This window comes from Chelonoidis abingdonii, chromosome 20 (genome assembly GCF_003597395.2).
Source record: "Chelonoidis abingdonii isolate Lonesome George chromosome 20, CheloAbing_2.0, whole genome shotgun sequence".
NCBI lineage: Eukaryota > Metazoa > Chordata > Testudines > Testudinidae > Chelonoidis > Chelonoidis abingdonii.
Genome location: NC_133788.1, coordinates 18257222 through 18279182, shown reverse-complemented (window position 1 = coordinate 18279182; position 21961 = coordinate 18257222). Strand labels below are relative to the sequence as shown.

Here is a 21961-nt window from a genome sequence, read left to right as displayed (position 1 = left end):
AATGAAATGCAGCAATTTCTCTAGGCCTGAGTTTTTCCATCTGTAACATGGGAATGACACTGTTCTCTCCTTTATAAAGTACCTTCAGATATAAGGATGAGGTTTGCTGTAAAAAAATGTTAATAATAAATAACTAATAATATGAGGTAGAGAGAAGTAGCCATCCATGCAGGCAGTCCAATAGTGGGGATGGGAAAAAGAGAATTTTGGTCAAAGCCATCAAAGTAACCTCTCTTATCAGAAGTGCCAAAGGATCATTTCTATCTTTATGCAGAGACAGACAGACCTTGGACTTTGTATCTCTTTTGACTGAAAACACAGTGTAGGATATTCAGTTTTATTCACCTCAGAAATGTGAAGGGTTGAGTTAACCTGACAGGATCTGAACCTGTGGTTCCGGAGAATCGCAGTATTTCAGACCTGATGCTTAGATATCCTCTTTCAGGATTTAGGTATTCAAAGTGTTGTTATTCCAGAAAAAATACACTGCTTTATCTAGTTCCCACCTTCTAGCATAAATGAGTAGAATTATTATTTATACAACTCAGAATGCATATGAGGTCTTTGTATACATTCTATCAAGACACAAGCTTCTGCCAGCTCAAACACTGACTTACAGATGTTAATTGATTTAACAGCACTGTGCCCCAGATTCCCAATCTGTAAAAAGGAAAATGAGGATACTTCACATTCCTACATACTAAGGTATCATGATGCTTAATCAGTTCATATCTGTAAAGTGTTTTCACATGGTCATCACTACAGAAGTATTGTCCTATTTTAAGTCAAAATATTTCTTGAAAAGTGAAAAACTCAAGCTCTACTTTTGGCAGAACTGAGATGCCTGCATGATATTTTAAAATCCTAAAGCCAGCCAATGGATAAAATGTAAACTATGATTGTCACTAAAGTTTTCTATGCTGCAAAAAAAATAAAACCAAAAAAAACCCCCCTGCTACTATACAAAGAGAGTGAAGGAAAGTTTCTACCTTTTGTTGCAATGCAGATCATAAATAGGAGTTTTGAACTGTATGGATTTGACCATCTCTCCTGTTCGCAAAGAGTAAAGGTCCACACAGCAGTAAGGTGGGCTTGTGCTGAAAGGATCGAGGAAAAGAAGTTTAGATATTGTACATGTTTAAACATTTTTAAACCATTGTCTTAAAAATATTAAAACCAAACTACTCATGATTTGTCCTTCTGTTCCCCCTTCTTAGCCCCTCCAGGCCCATCTAGTAAAAGTATGCGAAGGCTATTCAAATGAAGGTCAACACTCTGGGCTTTTGTAAAATAAAATTGATAAAGTAGCTGGAAGAATAGGATGAAGAGTGTGGATATACAGATGAAGTGAGATGCAAAGGAATATGACTTGGGTTTGGGAGGAAGTTCAGTTTGCAGAATATTTTGTTCAATCATTTCAGACTTTTGTATTGTTATTAGAAACTTTACCTACAGCATTACCTATAACCCTTTTGGATTTATTACAATAGTGTGGCTAGTAATGAATTACAAAGATCTGAAATATCAGTGTCCAAGAAAGGCATTTCCTATAATTCTACACAAACTAGTACAACCTGCTGTCAATGACCCATGTAGTTAACTTTCTGGTGATAAGGTTATATTCTAGTTAAAGGTATAAAAATGGATAACATCAAAATTATCATCATTTAAAGTTTCCAACTAAATGGGCAATAATAAATAACTCAATAATTTACTAGTTATGATAAACAGTGCTAATTACAGAGTTCAAAAAGCATAACCACAGTGTAGTTACATTGTAATTACAGTGTAACTAAAAACAAGGTTTATAAAAATTAACCATTTTTAAATTAAGTTACACAAAATACAGGCTATTTATATTACTGTAATAAGCTACAAAACAGGCTACAAAAGAGGCATCACTAAAAGCAGAGTACAACAAATCACAGCTTATTTCTCTGCACAAATAAATCTCTCCTCTTGGAGGCAAGATTCTTCTCCCATTTCAAACATATTGGAAAATGTAGAAAGGAGGACAAGACAAGTCAAAACATGATCTCACAGTTAACTCCCCATCAGAGATGAAAAATGCAAGATATCATCTCTAGGTAGAGGACACATATTAAACATTTATTAAAGCTAATGTTTAAAATCAAGTTTACACAAGTTAGGAAGGAAGGTACTGTACATCTGGGGTCAGGCTTGAGTTATGAGAGATTACAAGCAGCGGTTACAAGGTTCACAAGATACATACATAGCACATAACCAGCATAGACCCAGATTGGGTTGTGGGAGTTTTTAAAGTGTCAGTGAATAAGTGATCTTGCGTATGAAACCCACAGAATGCATTCTGAGTCTAAGTCAGTATTGATGTAGGGAACAGGTATGTGGACAGGGTGTGTCCCTTAGTTCGTCAGGGAAGCAAGTGGGTTATTTCCCTGACCGGCAGTCTTGTTTACTGATCCTAGTACTGACGGTGTCCTGTGATATGCTCCACGCAGATGTCTCTGGACCACCTTATTATACTGGATTTTAGCCAAAAGGCCAAGCAACAGCATCCCATTTTTGGTTCAATGACTAAATGATTTCAACAAAATCTTTGTATCTGAAATCTTATTTTGTTTGAAGATTTGCATAGATGCATATAGTTTAATTTAACTAAATAACCTGTTTATGAATAATGTTGAGGTCCATTTCCCAGCATGTCATAAATTTGCTAATTTCCAAAAAAGATTAATCCATAAATTCAATGTTGTTGTTATTGGTATTTTTAAGAGAAATAAAATCTTTTAGGGTTTTTTTTGTTTTGTTTTGTTTTTTAAAGTACAGTGAAACCTTCCTCAGTTGTACAAAACGAACTCTTCTTTGTGATAAGGTAAGCTAAAGAAACGGAGGAGAGAGTATGTTATATAAGTGAAATAACAGCAGAAAAAAATATTCACTTTCAAACTAATTTAAATCTAATTCTCATGGAACAAAACAAGTTTTTCCAAATTATTTGGGGATTTAAATCTGCCAAAGGTCCAGTAATAAGTAGAGGGTCATTATGGGGTCCTCTTTCAACATTCTACATATGTCCTAAGACTTTTTGGAAGGAAAAGGATGAATGTGAGCCTCCTGTATTTGGAAAGGGAGAGGGTATTATTACACTGATTCCATGATATCCTCAACAGCTACGAACCTTTTCTGTACAACCACAGTCGGCTAAGTGTTTAATTTCACTGATCCCAAAATCAGACTTCAGAACAACGGATCTGACCCACAAAATATGGGTCACTTGACAAGTATGCAGTTCTCAATTTGTTCTAGCTATTTACATAGGATTTCACTCTAACACTTACTTAAATGGATACATATTATACTATATGGCAACAGTTGAATCACATGGCAACTTCTGCTATATAGACATGCAGAACCCACATCACATTTATTGTAGACTCTTGTTTAAACAGTACTGAGCTTTTCAAATAGTTTGTGTTGCTTTTATCATTTTACTCTAAATAAAACTCTACAGCCATTTCTTAATAAAAGGGCAAACTTTCTGTAGATAGAAAAAAGTTATGAGTGTTACAATAGAGTTGAGAAGGGTAGTGGTGGATACCATTTCACAAGCTGGAGAGAGGCTTTGATGTGGCAGTTCTCTTCTATAACACCTTTTTTTCCTCCAAGAGTGCATTAAAATGATGGCTATTTCTAGGTCAATGAATATGAAACAGCACAAATTGCCAGCTGAATAAACATACTAAGTATGGCTAAAGAGAATGTGTTTCCTTTTGCGTATATCTGCTTTATTTTACAGCATTTTACACAATTCCTGGTACAATACTTGCTTATGTTTTGGACCTAGGCTGCTGAAGAATTTTTCGGGAGAACTAGAGACACAAATACGGACCATTTCCTATCTAGAATCCAACAAGAATATGGTGTGCAAAATACCCACATACTGTTGAGAACCAACATGTACACAAACATTTTCAAAAAACAACAACACGTAATTAACTCCCACAGAAATTCTTTCATAAAGAATCATTTGCTCCAGGCACATACCTGCGTTAATAATTAAAGGAGAAGGTACATCAGTGTCAACCATTTATAAGACCAAAAGATGGGACACAACAATCAGTGACCTTCAATTAGCAGTTCATTACTACTAGAGGATGTTGGAAAGAAGTGCTGATCTATTTGCTAGCTTGCCCTGATTTAACTAAATCTGCTTCCTAAAGCCAATTTAACCATTTTTGGTGCAAGTCTGTGCATGGAACTCTCTTATTTCAGAATAGAAGTCATTAAGGTTGATTTAGGTAAAGTCAGACTATTAATTCCCATCTCCTGTTATTGCTGTGCAATCTGTGTGCACACCAACCCTGTAATCTTGATAACTAAACTTCGCATTTGGACAACATCATGAGTGAGATTCTCAGCATTAAAGGCACTAGGGAAAGTAGTCAAAATAATTTGTTGCTAAGGTCCAAGCCTACAGTCTGGTAATACAGGTTTAGCAGAAACAACAACTATGTTTAGGAAGGGGTAAAATCTCATGCACTGTCTGGAACAAAAACAGCACAATCTTTAATATCCCTTGGACCCTCAGGCTGCCAACATGGCGAGCTAAAAAAACAAGGAGGAGTTGGTGGCACCTTAAAGACTAACAGATTTATTTGGGCATAAGCTTTTGTGGGTAAAAAACCCACTTCAGATTGTTCTCTACTTCTTTTACATGATGCCTTCCCATTGGCTGGTCATGACAATATCATTTTAACAATATTCATGTAGATGAGCAAGTAGCTTTGGCTAAAACAAACAACATCACGTTTAAAAGGAAAGGCTAATGCTGCAAGACGAATGTGGCTTGGATCAAAAGTACATTGAATTTCACCAGGCTTTGATTCAAAGCTTTCTTTCAAACCACACCTTTCTTCTCGCCCCCTATTGCACTGCTGCACATGGTCTGGCAAGTTGTTCCTATGATCTTCTATTTACTTTTGACACACACACACACCCCCAAAAAATATACAGAAAATGTCAAATATTTTAGAACAATGAGAATCTGAAGATGTTGGAACCAATCATCAGAATCTTTTAGCAGGAGCAACAACTACTGAAGTCAGTGAGAGTTGCAAGCATTCTGCAAGCTTTTGTACTTTACACCCACATTTTATATATAAAAACATTAACATTTACACATACTTTCCTACCATTCTAAGACTCAGCTTGACATTTTCAGATAAATTTATAATTTTATGTTACAACAATAGTAGACAATTTAATGAAATCCAGGAATCTAGAAAGTTTTGTTAGGCCATTTTGCATCTAATTCTACAAGAAGCTGTGCACCTCTTATGAAATGCACTGAGGACCAGAAATAAGCTACTGGGCTAAATTTTCAAAAGAGCTCAAGTTAACAACTAAGTTCTCCCATAACAAGTTGAGTTAAAGACTATAGGGGAGCCTAATTTTTAACTTTACTTGCTAATTAGTGGAAAAGCTACAAACTGCCTTGTCTTGAATTAGTTAACCTGAGTTAGCAAACTCAAAACCACACCTTTTTTCCTACTAAAGAAAAGGTCTCTTGGCCACTGAGCACTTCTGAAAATCTGGCCACTTCATCTAGGTACAGAGCTCTCCTGAAAATATGGCCCTGATTCTGGGAATTATTGAAAATCTAGCCCCACCAACTCTTTTTCACTAAGCACTTAACCAAGACCTTGAATCCAGACCTATAGAAGTAAAGATATTTAAGAATATTAATCTCCTCCTTCCATACCACTTACTCCAAGCAACATCCTTTTACTACTGGACTCTTATTACTAATATAGAGAAAATACTAAGCTTCTAAGTATATTTACATTAAAAATCATAGATGTGTGTTCAGTAAGATCTAACAGGGTAGACCAGGGGTAGGCAACCTATAGCACGCGTGCCGAAGTCGGCACACAAGCTGATTTTCAGAGGCACTCACACTGCCCGGGTCCTGGTCAGCGATCCGGGGCAGCTCTGCATTTTAATTTATTTTTAAATGAAGCTTCTTAAACATTTTAAAAACCTTATTTACTTTACATACAACAAGAGTTTAATTATATATTCTAGACTTAGAGAAAGAGATCTAAAAATATTAACATGTATTACTGGCACATGAAATCTTACATTAGAGTGAATACATGAAGACTCGGCACACCACTTCTGAAAGGTTGCCGACCCCTGGGATAGACAGTAAATATTCAAAAACATTATCCTTTACTAGAGGCTCTAAGGATCTTGGAAAGTTTACTGAGACAAAATATTTAATGTAGGAATTTTCTTTGCTAAGCAACCAATCGCCAAAACAGATACACACTCAAATCTTTAAAGTGTTTGAAGAGACACCAATTATGTTAACACAATTAACAGAAGTACATTTAAATGTGTACCACAGAAATAGCGGTATCTCAACTACTGTGGAACAACAATTAAAAACTTCACCTCACGGACTGCATGGAAACAATCTTTTATAAAAGAATTTGAAAACTTTTGCTTGGAAACCAAAACACAAAGTCATGGAGCCCATGGAATGCAACACATCACAAAACTGAGAAGGTAATAAATTGCTCCATCATGTTTTCTTTCTGAAATAGATTAACATTAAAATCACCACTGGGTCATGTATGCTCCCTATTCTACTTACTCAGTTAACATAAAATACACTAGTTATTGAAAGGTCTACTTTGAATTAATTAAGACAACACAAGGTGATGTCCCCAGAAGACTATAAAACAAACGAAGTTTGAGATAAGTAGGAAACCCTCTAGCAGATGAAATATGACAACCCATCCAGTTCTCTGTGTAAAACTTAATGCAGCAGCAACCTGTTTAAAAATTTTAATTTTAATTTAAAAAATCCTAATTTTTATACCTGAATAGGAAAAAATTTAAGGTCAGCAAATCTTATGGTCTTTTCTTAAAGACCAAAGGACCTGACATAAGACTATATCTTGTGCACTGAAAAATTTAAAATAATCTGCTCAGAAGGACAAACTTTTTCTCATGTCACAAGCATGACCATCCATATGGGGGGGGGGGGGAAAGAGGAAATCAGAAAACATGAAACAGTTTAGTGACGTAAGACCAAACGTTCGGAATGAGAAAAATCAGAACATACACTTTTCTGAAAGACCGACCACTAGAGAAAGGTTTCTGTTTACATGAGACCTTTCCCCTTAATTGTCTAGCTTTAATAAAATTCCTGTTTCTGAAAGAAGTTAATTTTCCATTATCTCCCTTTATTTTAAATATTGTACTGCCATTGCAAAGGTTAGGCTCAGGATTTTCAGAAACTGAGGTCAATGAGGACTGTTGGATAAATTGCACTTTTGAAAATCCAGGCAAGTGTCAAAATCTGGATTTAGGACTCTAACTTTACATTCCTATTTTTGACAAATTTAGCCAACTCATTTTGCCCCTGGACACATATAATACGTAATTTTACTGATAACACGTACAATGATAGCCCTCCGGAATAACAAGCAAAAGTTGTGGTATCAATAGCGCATGTTGTATAATGATGATGATGAACCTACATTACTTGAACAGAATCTTCATTTGGAAACACTAGAATGATGCAGTGGGTTGTTATGGTACAATATTACCTCCTAATAACTGTGCAAATTAACTCATGCCCCCTCCCATCACTTTATTCTGGAAACCAGTGTTGTAAATAGATCACATACTAATAGCTGAAAATACTCCTGCGAACAAGGTTCAGCTTACCTTCATGATGTACTTAATAACTTCACCTTTGCATACTAAAGTTTCCTTTTCCAATGAATGAATAACTTAAGAGAATTAGGTTAAAAACAGTAATGACAGAATGAACCAACAGTTATAAAAGTAAGAGTAGGTCAAGTCAGCAGAATAAATAAGTGATCAACAACAAGGGCACATGCTCTGACCAAACAAAATGTAATGGAAATTGTAAATCCAGACAGAGATGTTTTCTTTATTAAGAAATCAAGACAATGAGGAACATAAAGATTATGGTCAGAGGGATGGTCAGGAACATTAAACTAGAAGAATGAAAATGACAGGGATGAAGTACAGGAAAAAACTGTATTAGATCAGTAAAAGAAGCCCACAAAATTAAGATCTCTACCAAATTCACAGAAGACTGAGTAGGTGAGAACAAAAGTGAGAGAAAGATGTCAGATGTGTAAAAAAACAACCTAGTAAAGTTGCAGTTGCTACAAAATATCCCTTCACTAAATGCCACAGATTCTAAAAGCTAGAGGGAATCTGAAGAGGAGTGAAAGCTACCAGTACTTCTCAGTGCGTTGTTGATCACTTATTTATTCTGGAATTGTGGAGCAGAGCATAGATCAGCAAATGCATAACAGCAACTGTTAGAAAGCCATCCCGAAGGAAGACGGATTCAAAAGAGGCACTCTTGAGAACAAAAAAAAAAAAAAAAGAGTTTCATTAAAGTATAGCAACGGGAGCCTTCAAGACCAGCACCTCCCAGCAAGTGTACTGGGAGGGATTCTTTGCAATCTCAGCACTAAACAGATATCAGAGGAAGTTGGGCTTAGTGACTGGGAATCCAGAGGGCTGTTTAAACCAAGAGACCGTAAGAGAAAAGGAGAAGCTGTTTGTGTATCATCTGTCTTAAGTGAATGAAGGAAGAAGTTGCCTGCAAGCATACAGCAAGGCAGATGTAATGTAACTCAGTGCATAATTAAAGGAAGATGGAGCTAGATGTAATGTAATTCAGGATGATACAATTTCAGATACAGAGAAGGACATGTAGCATAGCTATGCTGGCACCTCAGACAGGGATCAGTTTACAAGCAGCAGCTGGAAAGAGGCTATTTACCTTCTTCATATAATGACCTTATATTTTATGCACTAATGTGCAAGGCAGCATAAATGGCAGGAAGAGCTCTCTGTACTGCTGGAAAAAAAATTCTACCAGCAAGTACATCCATGGCAAATAAACTTAAGATTTATGTTTAGTCAGTGACAGTTCTAATAACACACGTGATAAAATGTGATCTTACAATTTTTTGAATAATGTTTAGTTTTTAACCAGAAATCAACATTTAAGAGTAACAGACTAAATCATGACTCCATATGAGTTACTCTGTATGACACAGCAGAGGTAAATGGGGCATCTTTTGCAAATGACTGATTTGTGAAAATTAGTAAGGGCCCAATGTAATTTCCACCAAAGCCAATGGACAGACATGCCTGCTGACTTCAATGAGCACGGATTAGGCTAAATGAGCAGGCATGACAAAGCAGCAGACGTGTGTTACAAAGCATAATCAGATCCATTATTTTGACAAATGCAGTTTTAGTTTAAATATAACACAGTATATTTACTAACATTTTGTAAAAAATAATGAAGTGTTGGAACTGCTATACCATACCTCATGATAGCACTCTGTACTTTAAAGGTCAAATCCTTGCCTTACTTATGAGTAGTATCACTGATGTCTATTGAAATATTTCACATGGAGTTATTTCACATGTTGGAGCAAGTTTGTGTGTGGATTAGTACATTTTATTGCATGTGAATTAGTGAATTCTACTTCAGTAAGTTTAAAACTATCCATGTGAACTAAGTTTCTATAGCTACTGCAATTCTGCTATTTTCAGTTGAAAGCATCAGACATTTTGTCATTTCTCTCAGAGTTATGACATATCTATCAATAATTCACACAAGACCAGAAAAGTATGAATAAAAAAAATCTGGAAACCATTCTTTCCATTTGGCAGCTGTCTATGAAAGTCTGTTTTATAATTTAAAAAAAAGCTCTTTTGCCATTACACTGTTTCAAAATGATGTGAGGTGGCCTTATTTGATTATTCTATTTTGAAGCACAATTTTCAGCAAAGAAATCTTGATTCTGTAAAAAAAGAATATAACTACTAGAATATGTCTGTCACTGCTCCAGCTCTTCCTGGACATGCTGAATCTCTTTGGTAAACTACCCTTCTATTAAGAAAGGAAATTTCTGCCAACAGCCTTTAGAATACTAGCAGTCATGACAACATTACATTCTTTTAGTGATATTTTACTTGTTTAATACTATCAGTGACACTAATTAAATTTCTTCAACTCACAAAACTCCTGGGTACAATATCTGTTGCTGGTGGTTTCTGTTTGTTTAAACAAGAGATACAAATACTAGAAAGTTATACTTAAACAGTGCATTGAAGAACTACAAATTTTTAAAGGACCTTAAAAGTAAAATTATATATCTTCATGTCTAGTACGCAGTCTTTAGGATTCTGTACATTTACGGAGAGATATGCTTTCTTAACGCTGAATGCTATCAACTGTTAGTACATCTTTGTAACATATGTCACAAGAAATAGCCTAAACATCACCTATCAACATTGCAAGTAACTGCTTTTAATTTTTCAGTTACTGATTTCAAGTTTTTCTCTATACATCAGAGATTTTACTACTTTCATTCATGATACTTAACAGTCATTCAATGTTACGAAAAACGGAACAAGGTATTTGAGAGAGTGACATTTTCCAAGAATGTGCACGTATCAGTGAAACACAAAACACCAGAGACATTTTAAACGTTCCACAAATTGCAAGGAGCATGGAAGCAATTTTCTTATTTTTAAATAAGAAAAAGCTGCATCAAACAGGCATGTGTTACTAAATCCAATCCTTTAAATAGGAGGAAATATATTTGATTTGGCATTACATTATCTGAATTAGACTCCAAAAGATCAAGCATTACCCTTGTATCTATCTTTATTAATTAAATAGAACAAATCTAAGAAACAAGTACAATGGAAACTTCCATATCCTCTACCCCCATCCCTCCACAACTAGAGAGGGGCTAAATTCTGTCTTCATAGCTGGGCATATAGTCATCAGCTCTACAAAAACAGCTCTATAACAGGTAAACAGGGCACCTAAGTTCTAGCTGGGAAAAAATAAAATATGGTAAAGGAACACTGTAGTGTTTTTGCGTGTGTGACAGGAAATGTTTGCAGAAAAAAAGGAAGTGGTGTGTGTTTGCCAAAACCCCAACTACACATATCCTGATACATACTATAGGACCAACTACGTGCATAGTATTCAAATAAACTGTTCCTCCAGAGCCAAGGAATGAAAGTAGGCACAGAAGTATGCTTACATACAACAGTTCATGTTGACAGTTACAACCACTAGGGGAAAAAGAGATGTGGAGAGTGAGGAAAGAAGGTAACATTGCTGTCCAAGTCCTTAGCTGGCAATTCATGAGGCAGGTCAAGGTAACTCTAAGGTGTTAAGCCTTGTACATGGACTGACACTAATACTTAATACCAGTACTGGTCATTTTACATATTAATGTATTAACTGAGTTGCAAAGTAAGAGTCTTGTTTCCTAAATTTTCATGGATAAGTCATTTCTCCATAAGGCAGCACAGATAATAATTGGAGCAAGAGACTGTATTCCAATGTCAAACGGAAACGCCTCATAGGCTCCTGAACAATTCACTAGACCCATCTGTACCTCATTTTCCCTATCTGTAAAATGATATTATCCATTCTCAGATGAATGTAACCACATTTTTACACAGATACACACACACACAAAATTTATAAACAAGGCAGCTAACCACCACTGTAATAATAATTTGTACGTGTATATGAAGTGTTTCTGTAGCGCTATACCATATATAGACACTGCAAGATATGGCACTACAGAAACATTTAATATATACGTGCAAATTATTATATGGCTGATTGTCTTCCATAATTTATAACAAGGCAGCTAACATGGTCACTAAACACAGCTATGTAAATTATGTGCATTCTATTATTATCAAAAGCAATTACAGAAATTAAATTGTATTTAAAGACAAACTTCAAATAGATACATGCAATTTACTGATAATTAAAAAAATCAAGTTCCATAACATTTTCCCCCACATTTACAAGTACAGAAGTTAAAAAAAATATATTTTAAAATAAAATCATAACATACGTACATACTTGTGTGTTAAACCTGCTCTCCCCTTTCTTACTCTATCCTGGTTCACAAGTTCATTTTAAAGGTCATAGACATCTATTTATGCTATCTATTAGCCTTTTACATCAAATGTAGTTAAGGGAATATGGCAAAGGCTATGTATACCTCTAGTAAAAAGAGTTTACAGAAGTGCATCTTTGAAAGAGATTATGAACTACTATTAGTAAAAAGCCTTAGTGATGTCAGGAATTACTATACTTTTTTTTGCCTCAGAACTCTTTACAGGCATAGGAAAGATGGAATAAAGTGAACCTGTTTTTGGAATTTAGTGAATGTGGAGATGGAGAGTTCATACAAAAGTACAATTATTTATAATTTGCCTACTTAACATTAATATTTACCTAAAATCAACTTTTAAACAACTGTCTGCATATATTTCTTCTTCTACTCAGTTATAGGAAGCTACCTGTGTGTATGGGCAAACTTCCTCCTATCATACTCTTGTCACATGGATAGTATAATGAGTTATAACTATTCTGTACTCATAATTCAAGGATGGCTTTTTCCTCACAGTTTTATCACTATCCATAACTCACTAGCTGATACTTTCAGTCAAGGGGATTGGGCATACAGACTCCTGTGAAGTTGTTGTAACTATCATTCCATGAATCAGTTGTCAAGTGCTGCTTGTAAGTGGCAAGGCCAGCACTCCCCTACAAAAGATCAAGTGCATCCACTTACTGGAATACTAGAACACAGTATGCACAGAACATGCATGCACCATTCAGTGATCACAAATGGCATTTCTCATAGTGGCATGAATGTTCCAGGCATTTTGTACAACACGGAATAAAAGGCTTCAAAAGGATTTCAATCTAAATTCAGACCAAATAAACAAAAGAGGGGAACAGTTCATGGAGGGGAAGATAGTGAAGACTGGATGCATCAATCATGCAGCAAGAAAGCTACATATCTGTATTCGTTCAAGTGTAATATTTGAAACTAAATGATCTCCAGCCAGGAAATCATGAAGTTATTCAGCAATATATAGGTTTCCCATTTGTGAGATACAGGAGCTGCCAGCCCACTGTAATATGCTATAGTTGGGATCTATGAATTACAGACACATTTCAGATGCCTAAAGCAAAATATCATGGGCCAGATCCTCAGCTAGTGCAAACTGTATGGTGCCAGATGTAGCTCTTTGTTTTTAAAAGGTGTTTAAAGGGACCTTGAGGTACAATCAGTATATACACCCCTAGACTGAATTGGCACTTACATATTTAAGAATGCTCATTACACTGTAAACCAATGATAAAAGGTAAGGTTACCTTCTGTCTCTGTTAGTAAGTACAGCAGATTCTGTTTCCAGGGGATACATGCACAGTGAAATTGTTTATTAACTTTCAGAAAAACCAAAAGATGACACACAGAAATGGTTATACTATACAACATACCACAACGCTTAGAGCAAACTTTGGAAAACTCAGCTTGCTATACGTCACAAAAATTACAGTTCTATTAAAAAAAAAGCATTAAAAACACTAAAGAAAAATTCTAAAAAACTCTTAACAGTGTAATTTCTCGGTATGCTGAACAATACTGTACTTACAGTTAAAGCTCCTCATGTTTCACACAGAGCAAAGTAGCAGAAGATTTCTCAAAACAAGCTTAAAACATATAAATTAGGGCTGCCAATTAACTGTAGTTAACTCGTGATTAACTCAAAAATATTAATCGCAGTTTTAATCACACTGTTAAGCAATAGAATGCAAAGTGAAATTTATTAAATATTTTTGGATATTTTTCTACATTTTGAAATATACTGATTTCAATTACAATACAGAATACAAAGTGTACAGTGCTCACTTTATATTATTATTTTTTGATTACTAATATTTGCACTCTAAAAGTGATAAACAAAAGAAATAGTATTTTTCAATTCACCTCATACAAGTACTATAGTGCAATCTCTATTGTGTAAGTGCAATTTACAAATTCGATTTTTTTGGTTACATAACTGCACTCAAAAACAAAACAATGTAAAACTTTAGAGCCTATAAGTCCACTCAGTCCTACTTCTTGTCCAGCCAATGCAAAGACAAACAAGTTCGTTTACATTTACAGGACATAATGCTACCTGCTTATTATTTATAAGGTAACCTGAAAGTGAGAACAGGCGTTCGCATGGCGCTTTTGCAGCTGGCATTACAAGGTATTTACGCGCCAGATATGCTAAACATTCAGATACCCCTTCATGCTTCGGCCACTATTCCAGAGGACATGCTCCATGCTGATGATGCTCATTTAAAAAAAAAAGTGTTAATTAAATTTGTGACTGAACTCTTTGGGGGAGAACTGTACATCTCCTTTTCTGTTTTACAAGCATTCTGACATATATTTCATGTTTTAGTAGTCTTGGATGATGACCCAGCACATGTTATTAATTTGGAGAACACTTTCTTTGCAGATTTGACAAAACTCAAAGAAGGTACCAATGCGAGATTTCTAATGATCGCGATGGCACTTGACCCAAGGTTTAAGAATCTGAAGTGCATTCCAAAATCTGAGAGAGACGAGGTATGGAGTACACTTTCAAAAGTCTTAAAAGAGCAACACTCGGATGTGGAAACACAGCACCCAAACTACCAAAAAAGAAAATCAGCTTTCTGCTGGTGGCATCTGACTCAGATGATGAAAATGAACATGCATCAGTCCGCACTGCTTTGGATCATTATGGAGCAGAACCCATCATCAGCATGGACGCATGTCCTCTGGAATGGTAACTGAAGTATGAAGGGACATATGAATCTTTAGGGCATTTGGCACATAAATTTATTGTGACACTGGATACAACAGTGTCATGCAAAACACCTGTCGTCACTTTCAGGAGACACTGTAAACAAGAAACAGGCAGCATTATCTCCTGCAAATATAAACGTCTTTGTTTGAGCGACTGGCTGAACAAGACGTAGGATTGAGTGGACTTGTAGGCTCTAAAGTTTTATGTTTTTTTATTTTTGAACGCAGGGTTTTGTTTTTTTACATAATTAATTCAACTTTCATGATAAAGAGACTGCACTACAGTATTTGCAATGGGGGAACTGAAAAATACTATTTCTTTTGTTTTTTACAGTGCAAATATTTGTAATAAAAAATAAATATAAACTGAGCACTGTACACTTTGTATTCTGTTTTGTAATTAAAATCAACATATTTGAACATCTAGAAAACATCCAAAAACATTTAAATAAATGGTATTCTATTGTTTAATGGTGCGATTAGCCAAAGAGATTATTACAGTGTATAAAATTATATACAGCCAAACCATACTCTGTATCACACTGAGACATCAGCACTTTACAACATTGTATTGCTGCATTTTGTGACATGTGGTAAGCCTGTCACTGAAGTGTAAAGTATAGCACAAGCTGGTCTTTCAGCTCTGGCATGCTTCGATTGAAAACCCAGAGTGCTACCTGCTTTCCACTTCACTGAGACATGCCACATGTCACAAAATGCTGCTGTGCCATCATATTTTGGATTAGTTAATATAGGATAAGCAATTTAATGTGAGCTAATATAAAACAAATTGTGAATTCTAAAGTCCTTCTAAAGAGTTGTCACACTATATCTCTGAGGTGTTGCACTCTAAACTGGCCAATATTTAAACCATAAGCATGCAGAAGGATCAGACGAGTCAAGTCATACAAGTGGTTTATTAGAACAATACTTTTACATATTCCAATTACATTTGTATATCTAACGACACTTGAGGATAGCTATCTCCCAAGACAAACATTTCACTTTCAATTTTTAGCTGTAATGTATCTGGCAAACCCCACATAAAAATGTAGTTCTTTACGATGCTATGCTATGGGACATAACTACTGGGCCAACTTCTGCTCTTTGAGTGTAAGCAGATTAGACTTCTTTGTGAGCTGAGCAGATTTTGGCCGCCTTTGATCACTACATGAATGAGCATGTGTAATAAGCCTCTGTCCCAAATCTGGACCTTAGCGTCCAAAATCTGGGTGCTTAGCATGAACCTCCAAGCTTAATTACCAGCTTGGATCTTATCTCGCTGCCACCAATCAGGATTCTGAGTACCTGATAAACTCTCTGGTCTCCCCAAACCTTTCCCTGGGGGACCCCCAAGACTCAGATGCCCTGAGCCTCCAACAAAGGGAAATAACCCACTTCCCTTCCTGCTCTTTACTTCCTCCCAGATTTTCCCGCCCTGGGGATACTAGGAGATTTCCCTGCTTCAATCCCTTGAAACACAAAACAGAGAGGACGATTTACCTTCCCCCCTCCTTCTTCTCCCCCCTCCCAGTCTTTCCCTGAGAGAGACAGTACTCCTGGCACAGAGATTCCTATCCCCTTGCCTTAACTAGGAAAAGAAAATCCAACAAGTTTTAAAAAGAAAGCTTTATATAAAAAAGAAAGAAAAAACACATGACATGATCACTGCATCAAGATGACATAACACAGGGCTATTGCTTAAAAGAAAATATGAATAATCAGCCTTATTCAAAAAGATATCCAATTTAAACATTCCAGCAACTCCACACATGTAAATACAAAATACAATATAAACCTATTGCTTTTCCTTTTGTACTCACAACTTGGGAACAGAAGGGTAGAAAGAAGCTTGGAGATAGAAAAAAAAAAAGCTCTTCCCTCATAGCCGAGAGAAACAAACAGACAGAACAAAGACAAAACACACCCAGAAGTTCCCTCCCTCACTTTGAAAAATCCGGTTTCCTGATTGGTCCTCTGGTCAGGTGTTTGGTTCCCTTTGTTAACCCTTTACAGGTAAAAGAAACATTAACCCTTAGCTATCTGTTTATGACAGCATGTGTCTGTGAATATATATTTCTATAGCTCTTCTAAGAATATGACCTAGGCTGGTCTTGTGGCTAGGATACAGAGCTCAAATTTGGGAGACCTTGATTCTATCCCTTGTTCTGTTACAGATTAATTCAGTGGTAGTAAGAATCTTAATTTATTTTACCCTCAAGTAATTTCTGTAGAAAACATCTAACCAAATGTAGCCTGAGCCATCTGAGCAGATAAAGTTCCATCATATAAACAACTTGCAAAATGTTTTATTTCTTTTTACTGAATGACAGACTGATCTTGAACTACATACAAGATATGATAAACATGACAAACAAAATGCAGAAACTTTCTATATATTGAAAGACAACCATATCCCACAGCTTAACAGGAAAATATGAGATTTCTGGAAGCTGTAGCTCTGAAAACTGGCTCTAATTCATAATGAAAGATCACAGCTACAGCCAACTTTACCAAGCAAGCACAGCATTTTGTGGAGCCACTTACAGGCCTTGCAATTTCACAGTTTGCCAAAATACATAAAACTGCAAATCAATATTCACACTTCTTTTGCTAGTCTGAAGCATATCTTAAAGACAGTACTTCCTGGTCAATGGCCTTTGAGAAGTATTCAAGAGACTAGGAGAATTAGTATATATCACTGCTGGTAAATACAATATATGTACACTAATTTAGTGTATTTTGTACATTAATTTTTCTTATATAGAATGACTAAGCTACAATCCCACCAAAAAGCACAAAAGATAAAAGTCAAGAGAACTTGTGTGACTTAAGAACATGACTTGGGTTCTTTTGAAAATCCTACCCTACTCTTTGGAACTATTATCAGAATGTTATTTACCATGTCCCTTAGGAGATCTACATAATCTCAGGGTTTATGTTAGACCTGAATCATCAGGTTTTCTTCTCTATTACATCATACTTATAACACAGTCTATGGGAGATTAAATACTCTCTTGTTTGTGCGTATATGCTACCTACTTTAAAGTGAGATATATATAAAGTGCAGTTCTATCTTAAAATGTTCTGCTATTAGAATTGTATTGTGGGGGTTCCACAGCTATTTTGTCTCACTGATTTACATATCACATTTGCTCTATTTGAAAAAAACAAACATTTGAAATGCTTTTTCTAACTGCCAGCCCAACACCCTTGCCTTGGGCTTGGACAGTCGCACTCAGTTCTTATCACTGCACACACAAAACTTAATAAAAGTACCCCAGCAACACCTCTGCAATGCCACTCTCCGTAGGTCATGCTCTCACAATGACACCTGTGTAAGCCTATTAACTTTAAACGAGTACCCCAAGATGTCACTTGCAACTTAATCTGAAGACAGCACAGTTGTAAGACACTTCATTTTCTACACATTATAGGTGGGACTGATAGCATCACCTATTATTAAAATTGCCTGACACTTTCCATTTTGGTTTGAAGTTGCTTATAATGATGCCAAGCTTGAGCTATTTGGGTTAAAATTTTCCATGCACGTGTCTGCCTCAAGCTAAATATTTTTTGAAAAATTCAGCCAAAACGGTTCAGCCGTTTCTTAGAACACTGTTAGGACAACAGATATTGTCTTGGTCATGTTAAAAAATCCTTGAAAGCTGTTCTTTGCAAAGTTCTAGCATACTCATGCTTTGGAGCTGAGACTTCAGATTTGTCAAAGTGGCCTTTGGGTATGGGATGTGCCTTTTGTCGTTCCTGTGAAAATCTGCAAAAAATTATAAGCTTTTGAAAAATCTTAGGTCATCTCAGTAGCAGCTTCTTAAGAGTTTGTCACCTAAAATCTGCAAAGATTCCATCCCTACTGCACATGCTCAAGCCTCTCCCAGGTCTTATGGTGAAACCAGACTGCATATGCACCATCCCCACAAAGCAACTGAGCATGCTCAATCTCCTCACAGGTCCCAAAGCGTGACCGCACTGCACACGTGCCATCCTCAAAAAACAATTGCATATGCTCCCTCCAGCCCAGGGATACAGGACTGAAGCCAAACTTCCCATAATTGCTGCTCCAAGCTGGAATGGAGCCAGGCAGCTGACAACAGGGAGTGTGTCTCTCCTGAGCTTTCAGTGACCACCTAAAGGCTCCCAGGCAGTGTGCAGGAGGCAGCTGTTTGACAAATGCTGAGAAGACAAGAGTTAGACCAAGAAGTGAGGAAGGACTAGATTGGGAAAAGGAGCCTGGTGCAACTGAGATGGGCAGAGCCGCCTAGAGGGGGGCGCAAGTGGGGCAATTTGCCCCAGGCCACACAGGTGCCCCACGAGTCTTGGCCTGGCAGCAGTCCAGGTCTTCGGCGGCATTTCAGCGATGGAGGGCCCTTCAGTGCTGCCGAAGACGCAGAGCGACTGAAGGGCCCCCTGCCACCAAAATGCCGCAGAAGACCTGGACCACCGCCGAGTGAGTACAAGAGCCACAGCTCCCTTGCTTTGCCCCATGTCCCCTGAATCCTCTGGGCAGCCCTGGAGATGGGGAGTGGGGATGGAGAGAGAAAAACTCTGATGGAGTTGGGGGGAGGGCTGGGATTGGCTGGGCAGAGAGACAGGGACTAGGGGTATGGCTACATTTGCAGTTGTACAGCGCTGCTGCGGGAGCGCTCCCGCAGCAGCGCTTTGAAGTGTGAGTGTGGTCACAGCGCCAGCGCTGGGGGAGAGCTCTCCCAGCACTGCAGGTACTCCACCTCCCCAAGGGGATTAGCTTACAGCACTGGGAACCGCGCTCCCAGCGCTGGGGCACTGTTTACACTGGCGTTTTACAGCGCTGTAACGTGCTGTGCTCAGGGGTGTGTTTTTTCACACCCCTGAGCGAGAAAGTTGCAGCACTGTAAAGCACCAGTGTAGCCAAGCCCTAGGCACTGGGGGGAAAGACTGGGAATGGGAAAAGAAATCTGAGAAGTGGAAAGTGGGATAAGGAACCAGAGTGGGGAAGAGAAGGCTTGGGTAATGAAATGTTGGAGGAGATGGGGGAGAAGGGGCCACACTTCGTGGGGAATGGTCAGAAGAGAGTAACCACCAGAGGCCACTCCCCTCCAGAGCCTAGAATGGAAGCCAAGATTGTGGAGTCTGCTGTCAACAAATATCTGTGAAACCCACTGGCAAAGTTTCCCATCCCTCTCTAGTGCTGATCCACAAAGAAGAGGACAATCTACTGCTGCTATCAGATACTCTGTCAGCTCAAGCGGCAGAGCTCTGTGTAGTCAGTCAAAAGCAGGGGTAGGCAACCTATGGCATGCATGCTGAAAGCGGCACTCGAGCTGATTTTCAGTGGCACTCACACTGCCCAGGTCCTGGCCACCAGTCTGGGGACTCTGCATTTTAAATTTAATTTTAAATGAAGTTTCTTAAACATTTTAAAAACCTTATTTACTTTACATGCAACAATAGTTTAGTTATATATTATAGACTTGTAGAAAGAGACCTTCTAAAAATGTTAAAATGTATTACCGGCACATGAAACCTTAAATTAGAGTGAATAAATGAAGACTCGGCACACCACTTCTGAAAGGTTGCCGACCCCTGGTCTAAAGGTTCCAACCCGGACAATGAACTATGCATCTGCTAGCATGACACTCCACATGATTAAATTTGTTTTTTCAGGTTGTTTTTTTTTTAAAGCTAAGTGATTACACACACAAAAGTAAACAACATTAAGGTTTCAAAGTCAAGCACTCAAAAACTAGGAAATGCCAGAATTAAGGCAGCCTGTGCATCCTTGATTTGCCCCCCTTGTGCACACGCTGCATTATATATAGTCTTTAATCATATACTATTTTTTCCAAAGAATCCCCAGGGAATGAGAGAACGGATTGCAAGAGAAAGGAGGGTCTCATGGTGAAGGCAGTTGAAATCTGCACTGGAGAACTGGATTCTATCTTTGCCTCTGCCAGAGTTCCTGTGTGATGTTGCTCAAGTCACTTAAACCAAACTTTTCACATGCAGTCACTAATTGGGTGCACCTCATTTTCTGTGTGCCTGATTGAGACCCTGCGGTCTGAGTTGCAGAAGTGCTGAGCACCTGGGGACAGATTTTTAAAAGGTATTTAGGTGCCTAACTCTTATGGATTTCAGTGTGAGTCTGGCACCTAAATGTTTCTTAAAATCTGGCCCTCACAGTTGCAACTGAAGTCAATGGGAATTGTGCCTTGAATATATAAAGTGTTCTGTAAAGCTACGCACTTGAAAAATCAAGTCTTAGAGGGACTCAAACTGGGCTCTGAAAATTTGAGACAACTTTTAACCATAATTTCTCTGTGCCTCATGTACCCATCTATACAACGTGGATAACAGTATCCTCTTCTCACAGGGGTGCTGTGAAAATAAATTCATTAAAGATTGGGAAGTATGAAGATACTATAGTGATGAGTACCATACGAAAGCCCAGGAGGAAATTAATAATTCTGTCTTCAGAGTAGGATCTGAATAAGTGTACAGTAAATGAGGCACAGGGCCACACAATAAACAATGAGAGAAGAAAGTATTGAACAAGATGCTCATTAAGTGTCATTTTGAACAATGAAAATGAGGCCGGGTCCTGTGATCATGTAATTAAAGACTCTATCATAATGCATACACATAAGGTGGCCAAATTAAAGCAGCACAGAACAGACAACCGTCATTCTGGCTTTTCCTAGCTTTTGAGTACTTGGATTTTGCAACCTTAATAATGTTCTTTTAATGTAGTTTTGTGCGTTTTATTCTACATAATGTGACGAAGTTCCTCCTTTACCTTGGTGGGTCCTGCGCTTATTGGCGGATTTGCTCACCTCAGTGATCTTCCCCTACGGTGGAACCCACAGTCTGGGTCAACTCCTCCTGTGTCTGATCAGGAGTTGCAAGGTTTGGGGGGAACCCGGGCCCGCCCTCTACTCCGGGTTCCAGCCCAGGGCCCAGTGGATTGCAGCTGTCTATAGTGCCTCCTGTAACAGCTACATGACAGCTACAAGTCCCTGGGCTACTTCCCCATGGCCTCCTCCAAACACCTTCTTTATCCTCACCACAGGACCTTCCTCCTGGTGTCGGATAACGCTTGTACTCCTTAGTCCTCCAGCAGCACACCCTCTCAGTCTCAGCTCCTTGCGCCTCTTGCTCCCAGCTCCTCACACACACTTCCTGTCCTCTGACTCCTCCCCCCTGACTGGAGTGAGCTCCTTTTTTAAACCCAG

General features: G+C 37.7%; 1 protein-coding gene across 11 annotated transcripts in view; it reads right to left on the bottom strand.

Moving 5' to 3' along the window:
- Positions 1 to 21961, bottom strand: part of BCAS3 (BCAS3 microtubule associated cell migration factor) — a 497109-nt gene that overhangs the window by 413905 nt on the left and 61243 nt on the right. For all 11 annotated transcript variants that reach the window (XR_012657329.1, XR_012657330.1, XM_032779316.2 and 8 more), the window contains exon 8: positions 990 to 1097. Coding sequence is in view for 9 of the 11 variants with exons in the window: in XM_032779316.2 (XP_032635207.1) it covers positions 990 to 1097 (108 nt within the window). In the remaining 2 variants the exon portion in view is untranslated. The remainder of the gene's footprint in view (positions 1 to 989; positions 1098 to 21961) is intronic.